Source organism: Rosa chinensis, chromosome 5, assembly GCF_002994745.2.
Source record: "Rosa chinensis cultivar Old Blush chromosome 5, RchiOBHm-V2, whole genome shotgun sequence".
NCBI lineage: Eukaryota > Viridiplantae > Streptophyta > Magnoliopsida > Rosales > Rosaceae > Rosa > Rosa chinensis.
In genome coordinates, this window is record NC_037092.1 from 88,938,465 (window position 1) to 88,958,330 (window position 19,866).

Sequence of the window (19,866 nt, forward strand, 5' to 3'; positions counted from 1 at the left end):
GGAAATAATTATTAGGAGCGTCCAATAAAGCATCTTTGCGAAAAAGTTGCGGACACAAATATTTTATAAAACACAATAAAATACACAAAAATATGTTGTAATCCTTGCATGAAAGGTAAATTCCCTCCATAATTAATACATTAAAAATTGAAGAAAATAATGATGATTATTGAGATGACCCACACATATGGACAATACAGCTAATTATCCACATATATTTTGCGCTGCGTTTGCCCTAATTAGCAAAAAAACAAGCCCCACTCCTCTACTCCCGCGTCTACTTTAAACACCCACGCCCCCATCTCTTCGCGCAGTCCCAAAAACTCAAAGGCCACCCTCTCACCGCCCCCGAAACTGTTGAGCCCCTCTCTCTCACACTCACCACCGCCGCCGCCGAAACCGCGAAGCCTGTTAACTCGCAATGGCCGAGTCGACTCAGCTGCAGCAGGCGCAACTCGCGACGATTCTCGGCCCCGACCCGGCCCCTTTCGAAACCCTAATCTCCCACCTGATGGCCTCCGCCAACGAGCAGCGATCCCAGGCCGAGCTCCTCTTCAATCTCTGCAAGCAGACCGATCCTGACTCGCTCTCACTCAAACTCGCTCACCTCCTCCAATTCTCGCCGGCGCAGGAGGCCCGGGCCATGTCCGCCATTCTCCTCCGCAAGCAGCTCACCCGCGACGACTCCTATCTCTGGCCCAGGCTCTCCCCGACGACGCAGTCCAGCCTCAAATCGATTCTCCTGTCCTGTATTCAACGCGAGGAGGTCAAATCGATTTCCAAGAAGCTCTGCGACACCATCTCCGAGCTCGCCTCCGGAATCTTGCCGGACAACGGCTGGCCGGAGCTCCTCCCCTTCATGTTCCAATGCGTCTCCTCCGATTCGCCCAAGCTGCAAGAATCGGCGTTCTTGATATTTGCGCAGCTTTCTCAGTACATCGGCGACTCCTTGGTTCCGTTCATCAAGGAATTGCACGCCGTTTTCTTGCACTGCTTGAGCTCCTCCACCAACTCTGACGTTAAGATCGCCGCCTTGAATGCCGTGATTAATTTCATTCAGTGTTTGACCAGCTCTGGAGATAGGGATAGGTTTCAGGACCTCCTGCCGGCGATGATGAGGACATTGATGGAGGCTTTGAACAACGGGAACGAGGCCACAGCGCAGGAGGCTCTCGAGTTGTTCATCGAATTGGCTGGGACCGAGCCCAGGTTCCTCAGGAGGCAGATTGTGGAGGTGGTTGGGTCTATGCTGCAGGTTGCTGAAGCTGAGTCCTTGGAAGAAGGGACCAGGCACTTGGCCATAGAGTTTGTAATCACTCTAGCCGAGGCCAGGGAGCGAGCCCCGGGGATGATGAGGAAGTTGCCGCAGTTTATTAGTAGGTTGTTTGCTATTTTGATGAAGATGGTTTTGGATATCGAGGATGATCCCTCATGGCATACTGCCGAGACTGAAGATGAGGATGCTGGTGAGAGTGGTAATTACAGTGTTGGGCAGGAGTGTTTGGATAGGCTTGCCATTTCCTTGGGTGGGAATACCATTGTTCCCGTCGCGTCTGAGCAGTTGCCTGCTTATTTGGCTGCCCCCGAGTGGCAGAAACACCATGCAGCATTGATTGCCCTTGCACAGATTGCTGAGGGTTGTTCTAAGGTATCACTTTTGCCCTTATTTTGTTATTGAATCCTGCACTGTCTGGAAACTAATTGTCACTCCCCATAGCTACTTAGTGGATCAAGCTAGGAATCGTTGTTAGCTCATCAGCTTTTAGATGTTTGCATATTTCACTTTTTGAATGCAATGCTTGTTTTCTGTATAATATGGCTTGGTGATAAGAGCCCCATTGTTTTTCATATAGGATGTTATTCTGTCAACATGATGACAACTAGGTAGAATTATAATGGGAACAGTAATCTTCTCTACTTGTATTAACACGCTGGACATATATGAAACATTTTCATTTGAATTCGAGTTGATTGTTCTATATGTATGATGTGCGCACACAAACTGACAGATTATGACTTTATATCAACAACAAGTTCACCAGCAAAATTTTTGTGCATATACCTCTTCTTATAGTCAAATGGATTCAAGTTACCTTATTCTTAGTTTATTCCTTTTAATTTTGCTCCAGGTAATGATAAAAAATTTGGAGCAAGTGGTGGCAATGGTCTTGAATTCGTTTCAAGATCCTCATCCTCGTGTAAGGTGGGCAGCTATTAATGCAATTGGGCAGTTGTCTACTGATTTGGGCCCAGACCTGCAAGTTCAATATCATCAACGGGTGCTTCCGGCATTAGCTGCTGCCATGGATGATTTTCAGAACCCTCGTGTGCAGGTACATTGATATTAGTGGTTTTATTTCCGACGACATTGATCGAATTAACTGGCTATATTTGACAGGTCAAGGATTTCTTTGTTACCATGCTAGTTTCATTGAGAAGAAGGATTTCCAATATGAAAAATCATTAAAGTACACTGTAGAGTAGCAAAAAATTGAAAATTTGTTTAGACACTATTAGTTTATGTACTTGAAAATTTGTAAAAAAAAAAAAGAAAAGAAAAAAGAATAAAGGTGATGATAGTAAACATGCCAGCATGCTTTTTATTTTGGTCAGTTGTGTTTCACTAGACTGCTCATTCTCAAGATCATGTTATTAAATAAGGAACCCTTGTTTATTTATTTATTTTTTACATTTTTATAGAATATATATGCCTATTAAATAATCTACTTCTTGTAACTTGATATCTGCAGGCACATGCTGCTTCAGCAGTGCTCAACTTCAGTGAGAACTGTACACCGGATATTTTGACACCTTATTTGGATGGAATAGTGAGCAAATTGCTTGTACTTCTGCAGGTAATCTTTTATATAAAACTATACCACATTCCTGATGCAGAACTGACATGATTATACTCTTTTGAAATACTATTTTACAAGTATGTCGACATTTATATCTTCTGCAGAATGGGAAACAAATGGTGCAAGAGGGGGCATTGACTGCGTTGGCATCAGTTGCTGATTCATCTCAGGTATTTTCTTTATAGTTTGTTATTCTATGTGAATGTTTGTCTTGAGGATGAATCAATTAACTGTGATGGGATCTGTAGGAGCATTTCCAAAAATACTATGATGCCGTTATGCCTTACCTGAAAACTATCTTGGTGAATGCAACTGATAAATCTAATCGCATGCTTCGGGCTAAATCCATGGAATGTATTAGCTTGGTTGGTATGGCTGTTGGAAAAGAGAAATTCAGGGATGATGCTAAGCAGGTAATACATATATGAAACCACTCATTGCATTGGTGTTTTTCTCCTTCGGAATTTCTACTTGAGATATATGATGGCTATTGGTAGGACAGAAGACGGATAAATATTTTATTCTGCTTGTGCATGCATATTTTATATGTTCCTATGTAGATTTGATTGCATATAGATTTTCTCTTTGATAAATATAAGCTTGACCACCACCACTTTACTTATCCAAGAATCTGTCAGAAACCTGTAGCCATTTTGATTTCTTGGGTTGGTTAGGAAGTTAATCTACAAATGTACCAGCTAATGTTTATTGTTTTCCTTAAGGTCATGGAAGTGCTGATGTCATTGCAAGGGTCTCAAATGGAGGCAGATGACCCAACTACAAGTTACATGCTACAAGTATGTTTTTACCTTCATAGTGCCCTTCTCAGAAAGTGCAATAGTACCAACTTTATTTTTTGCAATAACAATTTTTTTACAATGTTGTAGGCATGGGCTAGACTCTGCAAGTGTTTAGGACAAGATTTCCTCCCGTACATGAGCGTTGTAATGCCTCCTTTGCTTCAGTCTGCTCAACTTAAGCCAGATGTAACTATTACCTCCGCAGATGACAATAGTGATATCGATGAATCTGATGATGAAAGGTTTGAATTTGTTTATTTTGTTCCCTTTCACTTGGGCATCTTTTTTTTATTGCTCTCTCTCTCTCTCTCTCTCACACACACACACACACACACACACACACACACACACACACATGCTTGCACAGACAATGAACTAACTAGATTAAAAATCATCCTTAAAAGAACAAGTTATGTTTGTAGACCCTTGATGTTCTCTGCCCAAATTACGAATATAAATGTGTAAGATGTAATATATAGATGTGGGGATAGTGTTATGCGTATGTCATGCTAAATATTTCTTTGCAATGCAGTATGGAAACAATTACTCTTGGAGATAAAAGGATTGGAATCAAGACTAGTGTATTGGAAGAAAAAGCTACAGCTTGCAATATGCTGTGTTGCTATGCAGATGAACTGAAAGAAGGTTTCTTTCCTTGGATTGATCAGGTTTGTCAGTGTCATAATTATTTTCTTTCCAGAGCTTAAGTGATATGATACTTAAAAGGTCATTTTGTTGCAGGTTGCCCCAACTTTAGTTCCACTACTTAAATTTTATTTCCATGAAGAAGTGAGGAAGGCAGCTGTTTCAGGTATTATTCACTGTTAATACTAGATGTCTTTATTTGCTCTTTCCTCTTTATATGTCATTGGACGTTATATCCATAACTTGATAAAGAATTATCTCTGCTTTGTTTCTAGCAATGCCGGAGCTACTGCTTTCTGCAAAGTTAGCTATAGAGAAAGGGTTAGCTCAAGGTCGTAATGAAACCTATATAAAGCAATTGTCTGACTACATTGTTCCAGCTCTGGTGGAAGCATTGCATAAGGTTGTTTATTGTTTGTTAATTATGAATTATGACTCCCTGATCCTGAACAATGACCTAAATGCTCTCCTGATTCTTTATTATTATTTTTATGGTGGACTGCTAAGAATGCAATATGTGTGCAGGAACCTGATACAGAAATCTGCGCAAATATATTGGATGCGATAAATGAATGCATACAGGTGTGGTCATATATTAAAACAAATTAATATACTTATTTTCTAGCTTTTATCCAGAAAAGTATGGCATTGCTATATCTTTTTCTTCGGCACAGAATCTGTCTATTTAGTTTGGGAGAAAAGAGGCACGTTGCACCTTGAAATGAAGTGTTATTTCAGTTATATCATGAACAGAGCAAAGTACCAAAAAGTTTTGGTGTTTCCATCTCTACATGCCACTTTATTTCTTCTGTATGACTGTAGTGGATGCTTGTATTTTCTTTCAGATCTCTGGACCACTTTTAGATGAAAGCCAGGTCAGATCCATTGTTGAGGAGATAAAGCAGGTGATCACTGCCAGTTCAAGTAGGAAAAGAGAGAGAGCAGAAAGGACCCAAGCAGAAGATTTTGATGATGAGGAAAGGGAACTGATTAAAGAGGAAAATGAACAAGAGGAAGAAGTTTTTGATCAAGTAAGTTATTCAAATACAATCTCTTAGCAGCACATCATTAATATTGCTGACCTTTTGTTTTGTGGGGTCGCATTTATATAATGTGGATATTTCTTCTTCTGTTTGTTTTGCTGAACCACTTCTTTTTCCTGGTTCCAGGTCGGAGAAATTTTGGGAACTCTGATTAAAACATTCAAAGCCTCTTTCTTGCCTTTCTTTGATGAGCTATCAACATATCTAACACCTATGTGGGTAAGTAGCTTTTTTCGTTGCCTGAAGGAAGCAGCTTTTTCTGAGGTTCCAAGATTAGGAATTTACTTTTGTATATAGTTACTTGAGTTATTATTCTCAAAAAATAAGTACTTAACTTTTGATTTTGTTTATGGCCTTTATTATTTGGGTAATTTCTTTGTTTTCTGAATTATGTTTTGGCACAGGGTAAGGATAAAACACCTGAAGAGAGAAGGATTGCAATATGCATCTTTGATGATGTTGCAGAGCAGTGTCGTGAAGCAGCTCTAAAGTAAGTTTGTTCTATTAAATGTCGAGGTGCAGTAATTCTTATTTTGTGAACTCATTTTGTTCTGATGTGTTGGATCAGATATTATGACACATTTCTTCCCTTTCTATTGGAGGCTTGTAATGATGAGAGCCCTGATGTTCGACAGGTCTGATCTTGTCAAACTGTTTTTGTGTACGAGGTTATATATTCTCATTCATGTTTTATGATTCTTGTCATTTTCCTTTCCTTTTCAGGCAGCTGTATATGGACTTGGTGTCTGTGCAGAGTTTGGTGGATCTGTAATTAAACCTCTTATTCGCGGTAATTTTTGTGCATGTGTTAAATTGTTAGTAATTTTCCTGACGTGTTTATGCTACTAACACTTTGAAGTGGCTTTGTCCAGTGGCTCTTTCGAGGCTAAATGTTGTGATTCAGCATCCCAATGCCCTGCAACCTGACAACATAATGGCATATGATAATGCGGTTTCTGCTCTAGGAAAGATTTGCCAATATCATCGTGATAGTATAGATGCACCTCAGGTACCTCCATTTGTTTGTTTTGTGTTCATATGGATTTATTATTGTTGCTCTGATGAAACTTGAAAGTATGGAACATATGACAATGATATGAAAACACTACGGGGTGTTCTCTTCTCTTTTCAAGATTTATTGTTATCTTTCTTTGCTGTGTTCCAATATTTTTGTTTCTATGCACGCTGAAATGTCAATCTTCTTGTGTTTTGCAGGTCATCCCTGCATGGCTGAACTGTTTACCGATAAAAGGTGACGTGATTGAAGCCAAAGTTGTTCATGATCAGCTCTGCTCTATGGTTGAGAGGTAGAGCTTCAATTTGTTTTAATTTGTGCCCTCTCCTGCCACTTTTTGTCATTTGATATATTTTAGCGTCGGATTACCATTAATAGAGGTGTGCACGTTTGCATTTCTTCTGTAGGTCTGACAGTGATCTTCTAGGACCCAACAATCAGAATCTTTCCAAAATTGTTCAAGTGTTTGCAGAGGTTTGTGAAATATAAACTAATCAGATTGACCCTATCGCTTTTTTGTTGCGCTGAAAATTGTAACATGCACAATGAGCAATAAGCTGATTCATTAACTGCAGATTTCTTTGTTGCATTTTCACGCTTGCCTGAATATTTTTATTGAGGGGTGTAATTGTTCCCTGCAGGTTTTATGTGCCGGTAAGGAGTTGGCAACAGAACAAACAGCAAGTCGGATGATAAATCTATTAAGACAGCTTCAGCAGACTTTGCCACCCCAGACCTTGGCCTCAACTTGGTCTTCCTTGCAACCCCAGCAACAGCTTGCACTGCAGTCTATCCTTTCCTCATAGTATCTTGGCGTGGAGTGGCCATATTGCTTCTTTCAGATACACTGTATCTGTCTTGTGTGTTACTAGTATTTGCCTCCAATTCTTTTCCATGTGATGGTCGTCATCAGTCAGTTTTGCATGGAGTGTTACAGTGACCCAGCATTTGATGAAGTGTGGAAGGGGTCATCATTACAATTTGATCAAACCTTTTTTGGTAGGAATGTGTATACCCCCAAGTGTCAATTTATAGTGCAATTTTGAGTCTAAAAGAAAAGAAGGATAGGTGATTGTGATATGTGAGCCTTTTCTTTTCTCAGTTCCTTTGGTTGGTGCCTGAGTTTGGAGGGTTTGTTGGTGAGGATTCTTGTAGCAGTTTTGGTCTCGTTGTGTTTTGACGTTTTCTGCGCATACATTTGTCAGCTTCTCGACTGAATTATTAATGGTGATTCTTTGTATTTGCAATTTTGATCCCAAAAGGAAATAAAATGGCTTATAGTATTTTGGTTTTGCACACCATTGTGAATGCAAATGAGATATTATTAGAAATTTTTTTTTGTGCTGCTTCTAAGAACTTAATTCTCAGATAATAATTTGTAAGTAGAAATCTTGATCCTATGTCCGGCCCCGGGAAAGCATGCTCAAAATGGTATAGTCTAGAATGAGCAAAGTGCCGTCAGTTGTTGCGTTGTAGCTTTGGTTCATTATGTTCATCAGTAAGACCCTATGAGATCATATTCCAACCTGCAATGTATCTTGGGGTTGTTTAGTCTGGTTTAACCGTTACAAAGGCGGAGCAAAAAAAAGGCTGTTTACCGTGTGTTTATCCCTTTGTTTTTCCTCTTTATCCTGTATGATTGTCATCTTTAACTTCTAGGAAGCAATGGCATCTTCTATGATGCAATGAAATATTCTACCAAACGCAGCGTGCAGCATGAGATTCCCCAGAAAATTCTTTGTATACAATCCCAAAGCGAGCTGTCGTTTTCTTTTCAAATTGTTCAAATTTGTATTGTTTTGTTGTATTATTAGGGGCTTATTACTCCATGTGTCATGCGTTCGTGCTCTCACGAATATTGCTGGTTGTCGCCGTTGACCTTGCTGCGGTGGAGGAGTGAGTAGTGACGACTACTACTACTACAGGCCTCCTACTTCTAACCACACTCTTTGACTTTTGTCACTTATTTCTTCCTTGTTTATTGATCCTAGTCTTCTTTATGGTTTTAACATTGTGGGTTTCTGCTTGGGTTACTTCATTTGGGGGGCAAAACGTTATGTAGGAATGGATTGCATGTCTCCCAAAGACAGAGACATTGTCATGAGAAAAGAGACCAAATGCAAGTAAACAAATAGTTACAGACAAAAGTATGATTTGGTCATGGTTAACATTGGGAATGCAGTCCATCCTAGGTAAGGAACAAAGTTAAGTTTGACGTGCTGACAGGAAGAAGAAAACGAGCTGCCCACCACTAACTAGAGCCTGAAGTCCTTGTTGTCTCAACTCTTGGCTTATAGCCTTATATATAACAATGCAACTCATTTTCCTCTTTCATTCCCATTGAAATCTCTCTTCTCTTTCACCTTCTGGTATGGGACTTCAATCACAGAAGCACGAAAAGAGGGTCTTGGCCGAGAAAGAAAGCAAGTTCAAGCAGAGCAGCAGCAGCAACAACAAAACCAAAAGCAAGTTTGTTGGGGTGAGACAGAGGCCGTCAGGGAAATGGGTGGCAGAGATCAAGGACACAACAAAGAAGATTAGAATGTGGCTTGGAACATTTGAAACTGCCGAGGAAGCTGCTCGAGCTTATGATGAAGCTGCGTGCCTTCTTCGTGGTTCGAATACCAGAACCAACTTTACCAGTAGTCATGTTCCTTCAAATTCTCCACTCTCTTTGAAAATCAAGAACCTCCTCAACCACAAAAAGAGCTTGAAACAACAAAGCCCTTCAACCCCCAACACCATAAAAACCACCCCTAAAGCTAGTACTAGAATTAGTAGTACTATTACTGATAACAATATTCATAGTTCTAGTTACTACAATGCTAATTGCAGCTCTCTGCCTAGTTTCAAATCCCAGAGCATTGAGGTCTCTGGTGATGCATACAGACCAGACCTCAGCAACTGCATTGGGGATCTTCAAGTACCGGCTATGTTCCACTTCGATCAACCATGGCAATTCTTAAGCGGGTTTGATCAGCTTCCGCATAACCATGAAGGGCTGTATTTAACAAAAGGCATTGCCACTGGAGTGTCACGTAGTGCAGCAGAGCCAAATCAGCTGACAGAATTCGAACACGCAGAGGTAGAAAGACAGATAACTTCTGCTTCATTTTATGCAATGAACGAAGTCAACGAGTACTTGGAGAATGCATATGATGATGCAAGTGATGCTCTGTGGGATCTTCCTAGTCTGTCTCAGTTGTTCTGCCTTGGCTGATGATGCCTGAATTGGCTAGTCTTCTTCTCTCGCCTACTACTATAGTGTTGTATGAGTGAATTTAGTGAAAGTGTAATTTTGTACGGAACTCTTGGAGAATCCATGCATATTAATAGTCACTGAAATGTTTGTCTCGGCTATTCTCTGGGTTTGATTAACGATTGATTTGAATCATTTGATATTGGTAACATGAAAGGGGAACAAAATGACGCAGGTCCTCTAAGGTTTAAGGAGGAGATTGGGTTCTCTGTACGCATCTAGTAAATTGAACCCAACTTTTACCTTCAACCTTAGTTCAACAAAATGTGACTTCAGTACATGTCATCGCTGTGAGAAACATCAATCATTTTTGTGAGGAACATCAACCATTTTCGTGCAACCATTGTGAAAGGTCATAGAGAGATAGAATGCACCAAATTACGGAAACTTGAGCGAACCATTCACATTTCTTAAAATGTTGCTTCTTGTTCATGGATACCACAAAATATAAACACATAATTAGAGGACATAATGACATAGTTCTTGTAAAAATATCTCAGCAGATGTTGCATCATTGCACTACACAAAACAAACAGAACAACCGAGATAGTGGGAGATGGATGAACACTCTTGCATATCAATTCTCGTAATCCTCACTTCCCCCCTCTTCATCATCCACACCTTCAGCACCAACTTCCTCGTAATCTTTCTCAAGTGCAGCCAGATCTTCACGGGCTTCTGAGAACTCTCCTTCTTCCATGCCTTCACCAACATACCAGTGGACGAAAGCCCTCTTTGAGTACATGAGATCAAACTTGTGGTCAATGCGTGAGAACACCTCAGCCACTGCTGTGTTGTTGCTGATCATGCAAACTGCTCGCTGCACCTTGGCCAGATCACCCCCAGGTACAACTGTTGGAGGTTCATAGTTAATACCGCACTTGAAGCCAGTTGGGCACCTGTTCCAACCACAAAATCATTAGATGAATAACTTCTAAAGAGACAAAACAAATTATTTACTTCCATTCTTTGCTTTTCCTTCTTGGGCAGTCTTCTTACCAGTCAACAAATTGTACAGTCCTTTTTGTTTTGATAGTTGCAACAGCAGCGTTAACGTCCTTGGGAACAACATCTCCCCTGTACATTAAGCAGCACGCCATGTACTTGCCATGCCTGGGATCACACTTCGCCATCATGCTTGAGGGCTCAAAAACTGCATTGGTGATCTCAGGAACAGAGATCTGCTCATGGTATGCCTTTGCAGCTGAGATGACAGGAGCATATGAGGAGAGCATGAAATGGATACGTGGATACGGGACAAGGTTAGTCTGGAACTCTGTGATATCTACATTGATGGCTCCATCAAATCTCAATGATGTTGTCAAGGATGAAATGACTTGTGAAATCAATCTGTTCAAATTGGTATAAGTTGGTCTCTCAATGTCTAGGGATCTCCTGCAAATGTCGTAGATAGCTTCATTGTCCAAGAGCACAGATACATCTGTGTGTTCAAGGAGGGCATGAGTAGAAAGAACGCTGTTGTAAGGCTCGACAACTGCTGTTGAAACCTGAAATGCAAAAGAATTAAGCCATATATGAGTTTCAGTGTTATATACTACCGAGTTTTATAATTTTCCTCTTCTTTTATTCTAAAGAGTAACATATTTTTTTGTCATTTTGTTAATATAGAAACATCCATCTATGACAGAACAGTTTATAAATTCTTAAGGATAATGATTTCCAGATGATGTCTCATATACTAAGTTTGTACAGTAAATTACATAAGCTATTACAGGAAAGTAGAAACTAATAATATTTGTAGCTGCAAGTACCTGGGGAGAAGGATAGATGGTGAATCCAAGCTTTGACTTTTTCCCATAATCCACAGACAAACGTTCTAACAACAAGGACCCCAGACCAGAACCGGTACCACCACCAACAGCATTGAACACCAAAAACCCTTGTAAACCAGTGCAATTGTCGGCCAATTTCCTCACTCGATCAAGGCAGAGATCCACAATTTCCTTTCCAACTGTAAAGGAAAAACCGAAGGGTTAAATCGACAAGATTAGCATAATAAAAGAGCTCATCAATGCAACTTAGAAGCAACATATCTTACCTGTATAATGTCCTCTTGCAAAGTTATTAGCGGCATCTTCTTTACCAGAAATGAGCTGCTCGGGGTGGAATAGTTGGCGGTAAGAGCCTGTCCTAACTTCATCAATAACAGTTGGTTCCAGATCAACAAATATGGCCCTAGGGACATGCTTGCCTGATCCAGTCTCACTGAAGAAGGTATTGAAAGCATCCCTTCCAACACCTATAGTGTTGTCACTGTGAAGACAAACAAAAAACAGAACACTCCATTAAGCACTCACATTACTCACAGATATAGATTTACAGAACTTCGGATGGAATCCGAAAAATTTACAGAAAACAAACAAAGAATACATCAAGAGATTTCGATTACAACAAGCTCAGTACCTTACAGAGGAAGCAAATACACACCCTCAACCGTATTGAATCTAACTCCATCCGAACTTCTTTTAATGTGGTTTCAGTTTTATCATTTATTAGGAATATCCATAAAATCCATTCATCAGATCCATTAAAAAGTCCAACGAAAGTGAATTCAAAAACAACCCCAAAACCAAATGCAATAAACAACTACACATAGACAGATTCCTAGACAACCATAAAACATGAAATCTCAGTCCACAAATATCAAGATCTCAAACATCCATGAAAAAAAAACACAACAAGACCTAACACACATAAAAACCCATGTTCATCAACCGTCACCATACAAAAACCCACCAAAAGATAAACAACAAAGACCCATAATTTATATACAAACAACAAAAGGGTACGTAAAAACATGGAAGAAAAATATGTATATATAGAAACCAAACCTAGGCATCTGACCATCAGGCTGAATTCCATGCTCAAGACAATAGAGCTCCCAGCATGAATTTCCCACCTGAATACCTGCCTGCCCAATATGAATGCTTATGATCTCTCTCATCTTTCTCACTCTCACTCTTTCCTTTTTTTGTGTCTGATAAAAATCGAAACTTGATGAAGAAGAAGAAACTGGGATTCAGAGAGACTATAAAAGCAGGTCTTGACTGTTTCCTTGGGTGTGTGTATCAACGTATGATAGGGCTGTGTGTGTGTGATATTAACTCTTTTTCGATAAAATGGGAATGGACAAATATTTCAAGTCCGCTGCTAAAGAAGGGAAAAATGTGACAGCTTGCCCTTCCTTGCCACTTGGCGCCAGCCTAGCTACCTTGCCTTGGGTCCCTGCGGCCATTCTCTTTTGTCACTTTTGCCCTTAGTCGACTACCTCTTTGTTCTTGCTTTTGTTTTTTTTTAACCACCATCTATATCCGTTGATGTAAAGAGTTCAACTTCCAAATCCAGCAGCTGACTGCAAGTAAGTTGTGAGTGTGGATATATATCTCTTTGGTCTCGAGGTTTTCCACATCGCCCGATAGCCGCTTTTGAATCGGTATATTCGTCAACGTACTGGTGGATCCATAAATCTCACTGTGTTCTCCAACTATACCTGCACAAATTTTAATCTGATTACTTGAGACTTTTGAAATTGTTGAGATTTAAACTTTAAGTACGAGTTCCACTTAAATCTAGACCTTGCAAATCTTGCCAACCGCCCTTAGTCGACTATTTGAAAACTCAATTGTGCATGAGAGAGTAGTGGAGTTGGTAATACTAAAATTCTGTAAGAGGATAATAAGACAAATTAAGACCTGGAAATGGAGGGAGACAGAAGTTTGATTTGGTGAGGGTAATATAGGAAAGATGAAAATTTGGCGGACCAGCTTGGCCATGTGAAGCAAGCCAAGTGTCACTCGAGTTGGATTAGCTGTTGCTCACTGATAACATTACTCATCTTTCAAATTTTTTGTTTATAAAACAAACCCGAAAATAATAAATTTGTTATTACAAATTAAGTGGTTCTTAAAACCGACACTTGTTCAGTTTTGTGTAATTACTTATCTTACATAATCAATAATGCTTTCTATTCGTCTTGTTAATTAACGGTGGAATATTCAAGAATTGAGTTAGAGTTAATTAAAGGTTCCATCCCTTTCAATATAATTCACAAAAAGAAAAATGAACACCTCTGTTTTCAGATGTATGAGTTTCAAATGGTGTAGCTGATACTCAATACACAGCATATAACACCAACCCCAGAAATGTTGGTGAAATATGAGTGCGCCCATTTCAATCATCACTAGTGATTAATAATGAACATTTTGGTGCAATTGAAGTTGAACTCTATATATGAAGTTTCTTAATTATTGTAATTTCTATGACATTATATAATGGAGATATGTTGAAGGCTAGGCTGTCTGTTCACCAAATTCTTGTATAATTGAAGTATGGATATGCTATATCAATTTGAAGAAAAATCAGAAAATGTTAATAGTTGTGTCTTTTTTGTTTGGTCATGCCAATAATTCTAGCAGGCTATGATTGTATGACATGCTAATTAATTAGTGTATAAAAATGAAAAATGAAAAAATGCAAAAAATCGCAACTACTAGTGGACCTAAGTAGCTCCAAATTAGTCCACTTTTTTTCTTCTTGTTGGTTTTATATTAATCCTTTGTTTGCCGGCTATTGGATCAACGTGCTTGTTTCACCTCCTAATTCTATTGTTATACTCCACATCCATCAAAGTTGGGCTTCTTTCATGTTCTTTATTCTTTTGGGTCGTTAAATGGGCTTCTTCTTCCAATTATCTGCCGAGAATATCTGAAAAGGATAAAGGACCACACACAAGTCGGAGGTTGGGCCGATCCATAAATTGAAATGAACCACCAGCCCATCCCATGCCATCATCATAATAATATTCCCCCATTTGTGAATGTGATTTTTTTTCTTTTTCACCAAACTTTGTCTTCCGAGTTTAGATCAAGACGATTAGTTTCAGCTTTTGAATTTCTTCTGTTAATATTTCAACCAAGTCAATTTTTATACGCATGTACGGTTATACTGTTGATTTTAATAAACAAAACTATTTTGGAAACCATTGCTTAATACAAATGGAGCTGCAGTTAGCATGGCACATGCCAACACGTTTTAATTGTTTGTTTATATTGTACAAAGCCAATACAATAAATTAGAGAAATAAATTTGATTATATAAAATATTGGAGTCAAGTGCAGAGGGGGACAAAGTTGTAAATTGAAGGTGTGTGGATGCATGACCCTCTCGCCGGTTGGGATAAGCCGATAAGCTGAGAGCCTCGTGAGGCGGGCAATGAGCAAGTTGGCAACATGAATCTTTGTCATTGAATTCCCCAAAATGCCCTCCTACCCCAACCCAACAAGTAACACACAGCTCCATTCATTTATTTTTCGACAAGACATGGATTCCTTGAGAAATATCGATCTTTTTGTACACAAAAGATTCTTAGCGTCATTCCCACAGTCCAAGTGTGATATGGTATATTTCACGCCCAAATAGGAAAAGAGGTTGGTCCAATATTTGCATTGACTAAATTACGGACTTGCCCTTTTTGATTTTATTATTTTTTTGGGGACAATTTTTAATATATAGTTTAGAGTTATAGGCTGTAAAGTGAATCTCGTACACAAGTAGAAGGCAAGCATTTAGCATTGAATGAATTTCTTTGGTCAGCAGTCACAGTTTTAACAGAAAGTCAAAGTTGCTACAACAAACCACAGCACCTACCCATTCAATTCCTCCCCCCTTTATTTAGCAGCTTTTCTGGTTTTTTGACTCCTTACTTACTTGAATTTGTAAGTAAAATGTGTGTCCTACTTGCATGACTCAAATAGTAAGGTTTTACATAATTTAATTGAGAAAAAAGATCACAAGTTTCTATTTCTTTTATTTTAGGTGAAATTTCTAAAAGTCACATTTTAATTTAAAATTATCATTCACAGTAGTGTTACAATTATTGTCTGGTTTCATATTAGAAAATGTAATATACCAACTTAGATTGGTTCAATTGATATGAGCGTGCTTGTGGTTAACCCTCAATTTAAATTCAATCTAAACTATTAGCAGTCCTGGGTAGGATCGCGCGATCTGTAAATCTCCTGCAGAAATCCATATCTAGAAACTGTGGAGACAGGTATGTGTCCTATGTCAGTTATTTATGTCGACATTATAGGTCTGCCCTAGCGTAGAAGTGTTGTACGATAGCCTTCATTTCTCCAAACATTTTGTAAAAAAAAAAAATGTAATATGTATCTTATTATTTTTTGCTTTGACAAGAAAGACTTTAAAATTATTAATCAAATATATAGATTAGTCAGCAAAAACATACCTTGCAAGATTATGATAGTGATTTGATTGAATCAAAATTTCCAAGTAACATAATTATTTTAAGCTTTGAAGTAGAGAAAGTGCTGCTGCCAACCATCATGGAATTGAACAAGGAGGCTATGGAGAAGAAGGTTGTTGCTATTCTTTTTGGAATGAAAATCTATTTTCCAAAGTATAAAATTAGGGTTATTACCATAAAAAAAGAAGAAGGAAATACTGGGACTTAAAATATCAAATTCAGTCACACAATCAGTCAGCTAAAATAGCCAAATAGGTGTAACACTGTAATTCCATAGAAATCTGAGGTCATACAACTAGGCCATTTTTATTTTTATTTATTTGTTTTAAAATTAAAAATAATATTGTGAGGAAAGCAAAGGAGTGCAGTGTTGGTATATTAGTGCTGCCCTTTGTGTTCTCCTCCTCTTCTCTCTGCAACTCTAAAGCAGCCTCCTTTTGAGTCTCTCATCTTTCATTCTTTGAGCTCTCACCTTTCTGAGTTCAAATCCAAAATATGGGAGACAAGGATAAGCTCAAGACTGGCGTCTGGCCAACCGTTAAGCCCTTCATCAATGGCGGAGCCTCTGGTATGCTCGCTACCTGCGTCATCCAACCCATCGATATGATCAAGGTGAGTGTTGAACCTCATCAAGTTTGTAACTTTCGTGAGATTTGGATTGGACCCATGATTCCAACTCGGGTCTTTGAGCTTAAAGTTGGTTTCTTTTGATGGGTTTCAGATCTGTGATTTGTGGGTCTGTTTTGGATTTTGATTTGGTTTAGTGGTGTAATGTGGTTGAATGGGATTGATGGTTTAATGGGTTTATGTTGTGTTGGTTTTGGTGTAGGTGAGAATTCAATTGGGTCAGGGCTCAGCTGGACAAGTTGCCAGGACCATGATCAAGGAGGAGGGTTTTGGTTCATTGTATAAGGTAAGCTTATTCGGTGTGAATAGAGTTTGAGTTTTTGATTCATAATTTACTTGATCTAGTGCTGGATGTGTTTGATGAGGAATTTTTATCTGTTTGAGGTCTTGCATCTAGGTGTGCTTAAAGTAACGATCTTAATTTAGCTTTGAATTTGTAGCTGTGAAGTTACTTGTAGGAACTGGGAATGATTTAGATTCTTCATGCCAATCAGGGATGTATTCCTTTCCAATAAAATGGGGACTGTTAGATTGGTACAGGTTAATATATAACAGGCTGAGACATTAATATATATTGCATTTGGAACATGATATTTGAAAAATTAAAGGTTTTTATTACTAGTTTTACCATGATGGACTTTTGTATGGGAAGAAAGGCTTCAACAGTATCGCTTATTACATGTTTATTAAAATGTGTTATTTACCATGTTTTTTAAAATTCATCATCTGCCAAGTTTAGCCACATCCATGATGGCTGCCTTCCAATGCACCTCAGATTTGAGGCTCAAAATGTGGAAGAATGTTTTTGGTTGAACTTTAGTTACATAGAGCTTGTCAGATTATATTCTCTGATTGGGGTTTTTATGTGCAGGGTCTCTCTGCTGGACTACTAAGACAAGCTACATATACCACAGCTCGTCTTGGATCATTCAGGTAAGTGTTTTGCAGCATTTAGTACTCGAGTCAGATTGCATCCTGCTACTTTATAGAATTTAGATTTGTTTATTTAAAGCTTTGTCATGGTCAGTCCCATTTTCTGAATCTTGTTAAGTAAGTTTATCCTGTGGTATTATATGTAGCGTGTTAATTACATTGTAACATTATTATTCTAAAACCTTTTTTTAGGATTCTGACAAACAAAGCAATTGCGGCCAATGATGGGAAGCCCCTACCTCTATACCAGAAAGCCTTGTGTGGGCTAACTGCTGGTGCTATTGGAGCATCTGTTGGAAGTCCAGCAGATTTAGCTCTCATTCGTATGCAGGCAGATGCCACTTTACCCCTTGCTCAGCGCCGCCACTATAAAAATGCTTTCCATGCTCTTGGTCGCATTGTTGCAGATGAAGGGGTTTTGTCACTTTGGAAAGGTGCAGGCCCTACTGTGGTAAGAGCAATGGCATTGAACATGGGAATGCTTGCCTCTTATGATCAAAGTGTTGAGTTTTTCAAGGATTCCCTTGGTTGTGGTGAAGCTACTACAGTATTGGGTAAGGTTTTTTCCTAGTAGTATATATCTGACAGATTTGACTCTTTGATATTTTGGGCTTTACCGGCAATTAGGTTCTATTTAGTTGATATTACTGATTTCAGAACTTTAATAAATATAGCCTTTTTTTTTTTTTTTTAAATTTCTAATTGTGCATGCGAGGATTGCAAGTATACAGTATTGTTAACACGGCATGAAGAGTAATTTCCTTACTATGCAATGGCAGGTTTTGGAGTTTGCTACAAAATGTTCAATATGAAAAGTTCTTCTATATCGTCAAACTTCACTTTATGTTTTTATAATAATTCTACATATATTATTGACCAACATTCTTTTGAATAATGTCACATGATTATTCTTTTGTATAATTGTGAAATTCTATAGTTAAGCGGTAGATTTCTTTTCCAATTATGATGTTTAAATATATACTTCTCTCTCTGCATCATCATCATATGTTGCAGTAATTTGAAAGTATATTTTCCGTCTGTACTGATCCCCATTGAAATAAGTTGCATTGTATTCCATCCTACACTATCCTTCTGAAAGTGACAACTCACTTCAGACAACAGATGAATGAAATGTTTTTGGAGATGAAATTCTCATCTAGTTGGTGAATAATTCCTTTTTGTTTAAACATCTTGTATAACATTAGAACACCAAATTACACTGCTCTGAGTAATGTCAATGCATTTCAGATATCAGGTCACTTGCACTTGTGGATGCCAAATTATACTTGTGGATGCCTTTTTGTTTCATATACTCATGTGTCTACTAAGGTCTGTTTGGTTGAATTGACACTACCTTTTCTCTGTGTAGGTGCAAGTACTGTTTCAGGTTTTTTTGCTGCAGCCTGCAGTTTGCCCTTTGATTATGTGAAAACCCAGATTCAGAAAATGCAACCTGATGCTGAGGGGAAGTATCCATACACTGGGTCTTTTGATTGTGCCGTGAAAACCCTGAAAGCAGGAGGACCATTGAAATTTTACACTGGGTTTCCGGTATATTGTGTTAGAATTGCCCCCCATGTCATGGTACTTTCTTTCTCTGTTTCACTCATTCACTCACATGCACACACAGTTTGGATTTGCTGGGGGAACGATGGGTGTTTTGTTTTATTTTTCACTGCCTACATGTTTTGCTTGATGCTATTCTGATTGTTTGATGCTTGATTATGCAGATGACATGGATCTTCCTCAACCAGATCCAGAAGTTGGAAGCTAAAGCTGGGTTGTAGTTTTGCTGGATGGATGCTATTTCAACCGGTGTTTGAGTTCAAATTGCAAACAATAATCTTTAGTTATGTTGTAGTCCCCTTGTTGGCTGTTTCACGCCCACAAACTCAAACAATTATTGGAATTTTTATAGCGGGATTGGAGTAGGATTTACTGGAGTTAAAATATTTGTACTAGTAATTCTTGGGGCGTGTTTGGAATAGGATATTACAACCCCTGCTGATTCTGAAGTTGAGAGATGTTCTCATTAGGCACGTGCACAAGGAACGTTGAAGTGAAATAAGTTTTGTACAAACCATAAACAGGGGTTTGACATTTTGAGAAACAAGTTTTGCAGTTTGTTTTCAAACGCTTACAATTGTTAGAGTTCTGCATGATGTGTTATTTTTGGCATCAAATTGACTATGAAATGTGGATTTGAAAACAGCTTGTTGAATTCTTTATAATTGAGGATCTCCATTCCATCAATACACACACTCTTAACCCTTTCAGAAGATAAATTGAAACAAGTGGGTTTTGTGGTGTTAAATCTATGAATGTTTTACAGCACATTTGATTATCATTTCACTATTACGGCTATTACCATGATGTTTAAGTAAAAGGGAATTCGAGAGA

General features: G+C 38.6%; 4 protein-coding genes across 4 annotated transcripts; 3 read left to right on the forward strand and 1 right to left on the reverse strand.

The window, feature by feature from the left end:
• Nucleotides 1–257: 257 nt before the first annotated feature.
• Nucleotides 258–7,657, forward strand: LOC112202420 (importin-5). The gene is made up of 20 exons (XM_024343434.2): nucleotides 258–1,648; nucleotides 2,130–2,333; nucleotides 2,751–2,855; nucleotides 2,963–3,028; nucleotides 3,107–3,271; nucleotides 3,581–3,655; nucleotides 3,746–3,900; nucleotides 4,191–4,326; nucleotides 4,400–4,469; nucleotides 4,579–4,706; nucleotides 4,829–4,885; nucleotides 5,149–5,334; nucleotides 5,473–5,565; nucleotides 5,751–5,836; nucleotides 5,915–5,981; nucleotides 6,070–6,136; nucleotides 6,219–6,355; nucleotides 6,562–6,653; nucleotides 6,769–6,835; nucleotides 7,003–7,657. Exons 1-20 carry the CDS (start codon nucleotides 422–424, stop codon nucleotides 7,165–7,167), a joined length of 3,348 nt encoding a protein of 1,115 aa, XP_024199202.1. The 5' UTR covers nucleotides 258–421; the 3' UTR covers nucleotides 7,168–7,657.
• Nucleotides 7,658–8,292: 635 nt separating this feature from the next.
• LOC112202423 (ethylene-responsive transcription factor ERN1) lies at nucleotides 8,293–9,870 on the forward strand. The gene has a single exon (XM_024343437.2). The coding sequence runs from the start codon at nucleotides 8,733–8,735 to the stop codon at nucleotides 9,579–9,581; it is 849 nt and encodes a 282-aa protein (XP_024199205.1). The 5' UTR covers nucleotides 8,293–8,732; the 3' UTR covers nucleotides 9,582–9,870.
• A 132-nt stretch (nucleotides 9,871–10,002) lies between these two features.
• LOC112202421 (tubulin alpha-5 chain) lies at nucleotides 10,003–12,742 on the reverse strand. The gene is made up of 5 exons (XM_024343435.2): nucleotides 12,473–12,742; nucleotides 11,680–11,894; nucleotides 11,393–11,592; nucleotides 10,620–11,128; nucleotides 10,003–10,519 (listed from the first exon to the last, which is right to left on the reverse strand). Exons 1-5 carry the CDS (start codon nucleotides 12,583–12,585, stop codon nucleotides 10,198–10,200), a joined length of 1,359 nt encoding a protein of 452 aa, XP_024199203.1. The 5' UTR covers nucleotides 12,586–12,742; the 3' UTR covers nucleotides 10,003–10,197.
• A 3,546-nt stretch (nucleotides 12,743–16,288) lies between these two features.
• Nucleotides 16,289–19,621, forward strand: LOC112166192 (mitochondrial dicarboxylate/tricarboxylate transporter DTC). The gene is made up of 6 exons (XM_024302965.2): nucleotides 16,289–16,518; nucleotides 16,736–16,819; nucleotides 17,405–17,466; nucleotides 17,659–18,020; nucleotides 18,836–19,050; nucleotides 19,197–19,621. The coding sequence occupies exons 1-6, from the start codon at nucleotides 16,402–16,404 to the stop codon at nucleotides 19,251–19,253; spliced, it is 897 nt and encodes a 298-aa protein (XP_024158733.1). The 5' UTR covers nucleotides 16,289–16,401; the 3' UTR covers nucleotides 19,254–19,621.
• The last annotated feature ends 245 nt before the right edge of the window (nucleotides 19,622–19,866 follow it).